The sequence below is a fragment of the Fopius arisanus genome, unplaced genomic scaffold (genome assembly GCF_000806365.1).
Source record: "Fopius arisanus strain USDA-PBARC FA_bdor unplaced genomic scaffold, ASM80636v1 scaffold00297, whole genome shotgun sequence".
In the NCBI taxonomy this organism is placed as follows: domain Eukaryota; kingdom Metazoa; phylum Arthropoda; class Insecta; order Hymenoptera; family Braconidae; genus Fopius; species Fopius arisanus.
The window spans coordinates 32,328-34,926 of NW_011888036.1; the positions used below are offsets into that span (position 1 = coordinate 32,328).

A 2,599-nucleotide genomic window follows, 5' to 3' on the forward strand; every position below is an offset into this window, starting at 1 on the left:
GCTTCATATTCAACTTTAGATATTGTTGCAAATTTCGGTAATGAATTATATTTTTTTCTCTCGAAAGGGATATTATTAATTTCGCAACCTTACTGCCTGGAGTTACATAATGTTCGTGGCATATTAGAAATCCACTTCGAATATATACCCAATGCTCGGATCAAGTGAATAAATAATGGGAAACGTGCCTCACATTTTTTCATATTAGGGATTTTCAGGCACTATCGACATATGCGTGTAAACTCAGCCTCAGGGCATTCAAGGCTACTTGTTTTATACGTTTTTCATTTCAGTCGTACTTGTTCATTCATAACTTTTAAATTTATTTTCCAGGTATCCATTGCTATCCTTCAACACGCTGTTGAAAATGTGGCAAGCTCGCAGATTTTTCAAACTTACCGTTCTGGGGGCAGCCTCCTTAGGTACTTTCGCTTCCCTTCGTAACAATGAGTATGACATCAGCTCCATTGGTATCGTCCGACTGTCACGAGCCGCTTCATCAGTTTTTATCATCGGTTCAAATTATCGAAAAACTCTCTATTCTACTTCTTTCCCTAAGGACTCTCCAGAATATATTCAATTAACATCGTCAGCTCATTCCTTTGGTGCAGCACAATTGCTCGAGCTGTGCTGTGCCAACAAAGGTGTCTACATTAAAGTGGGCCAACACATTGGTGCTCTGGAATATCTTCTTCCTAAAGAGTACGTACAGGCCATGAAGATACTACATAGCAAGGCGCCTCAATCCTCTTTTAATGATGTTCTTATCGTCTTGAGAGAAGACTTACAAAAAAACCCTTACGAAATTTTCACCACAATTGATCCTGAACCAATTGGAGCTGCTTCCCTCGCCCAGGTTCACCGAGCTGTTCTCAAAGATGGAGCAGTTGTTGCCGTTAAAGTCCAGCACAGATCAGTGAAGACCAACTCTTACGTGGATATCAAGACCATGGCGGCTTTGGTGAAAATTTGCTCGTGGATATTTCCAGAGTTTAAATTCGACTGGCTTGTTGACGAGACCAAGAAAAACATCCCCAGGGAACTAGACTTCTATCATGAGGGGCAAAATGCAGAAAAGGTTTGTGCAAAACGAAAATTAAGACGAAACAACCTGTTCATTTTCGAATTCATACCCTTCATGAGAAAACTGTGAACACTAGTTTCGCTTAATGAGTAAAACATAAATGATAACGTGATATATTTTCATTATTTCCACAAACATAAGATTGACCTAACGCTTGTAGTTTTATTCATGGTGGGTACTCCTTACTTGAAATCCCCCCATTGATATCTATGAAGATATCAATTGATATTTATTAAGGATAAATATGAATTTTTTCACGTAAGCTTGTGATAATTAAAAACTTATGGTATATTGATGGTTTTTTACATGGCCATACCACTAATGAGTAGGGGCTTAATTGTACCCAGCTATATTCGCTCCAACAACAAATCGTACTGCTAGATATCTGATGAATTTTATTTCATGAATTCTGCATGAAACCTGTAACCTCCCAATTAACCCGAAATTTCGGTTTATTTTATTTTGTTCTTTGTTAATTTCATCAGTTTTTCCTGCATACTCCGGGCAAATAAGTTAGTTTCAGACTGCTACAGTGATACCAGTACCAGTTGAGGGTAAAAACACAGTTTCTATGGTCACGTAATTTTCAAACTATCTATCACGGTGCTGCCTTCAGGTAACAACGATCCCGCACTCGCAAAAAAAATTGCTATTATTACTACTTAATTATTTTTTCATTTAATAAATAAGGGAAATCCTCAGTAATCTACTGATGATCGATTGTCTATCAATTGATTAAAGGAGGACAGAAATGTTCAAAAACAAATGACTAAAATTTATATAGCCATTTTTATGCTCCTATTAAAAGACTTAGGTATTATAGTAGATAGGGTGTATAACCAGTGTGCGATAGGGCGTAGGTTCGACTCTCGTCGGGCAAAATTTGAGATCGTGAATTAGGTTTTTTCAGGATCGATATCGTTGCCGTCGTGGTTAGGGATAACTACCCAGGTAGACATCGACGACGCGAACAGGGCTCACGAAGCCCTGATCCAAGGCTCAGAAATGCTCAAGCAGGGCTGCAGTCCACGCCAGGACCAGCCCTCCTTAAGCCCTAAAATGATAACACCGTCTAAGGCCTCCGAAGCAAAGCCTGTCGCAAGGCTCTCAGAGTGGGTTCCCGGAAGCCTTGAAGAACAAAAATGCAAGGCCTGAGAAAAGCCTCGATGAGTGTTTTCTTCTGATAATAGGACGCCCATAGCGAGGGTTACCTGAGGCTTGTTTCAGGCTGTTATGGTTATGGTTATGGTTAAAAAATACGGATAGGCATTTGCTGCCCTCTTGTCACCGAACCCCTACTGGGCTATTGTGGCTCCGTTGTCCTTCTATAATTCTAGGCCAGCTTTTCTCACCAGTTTTAGTAGATTCCCGGCGTCTAGATCCGCTACATAGCTGATGCTAGGGAAGGCGGTTCCCCAGCAATTTAGCCTTGTTGTAGACAGTGCAGGGCAGCTACAAAGTATGTGCAGGCTGTCCTCGTCTGCCTCAAGGCATAGTCTGCAGCGGGCATCGCTT

At 40.7% G+C, this 2,599-nt stretch overlaps 1 protein-coding gene across 1 annotated transcript in view; it reads left to right on the forward strand.

The window, feature by feature from the left end:
- Positions 1-333: 333 nt before the first annotated feature.
- Positions 334-2,599, forward strand: part of Adck1 (aarF domain containing kinase 1) — a 21,990-nt gene continuing 19,724 nt past the window's right edge. Inside the window, exon 1 of the mRNA XM_011315027.1 lies at positions 334-1,078. Coding sequence (XP_011313329.1) covers positions 368-1,078 — 711 coding nt within the window. The 5' untranslated portion in view covers positions 334-367. The remainder of the gene's footprint in view (positions 1,079-2,599) is intronic.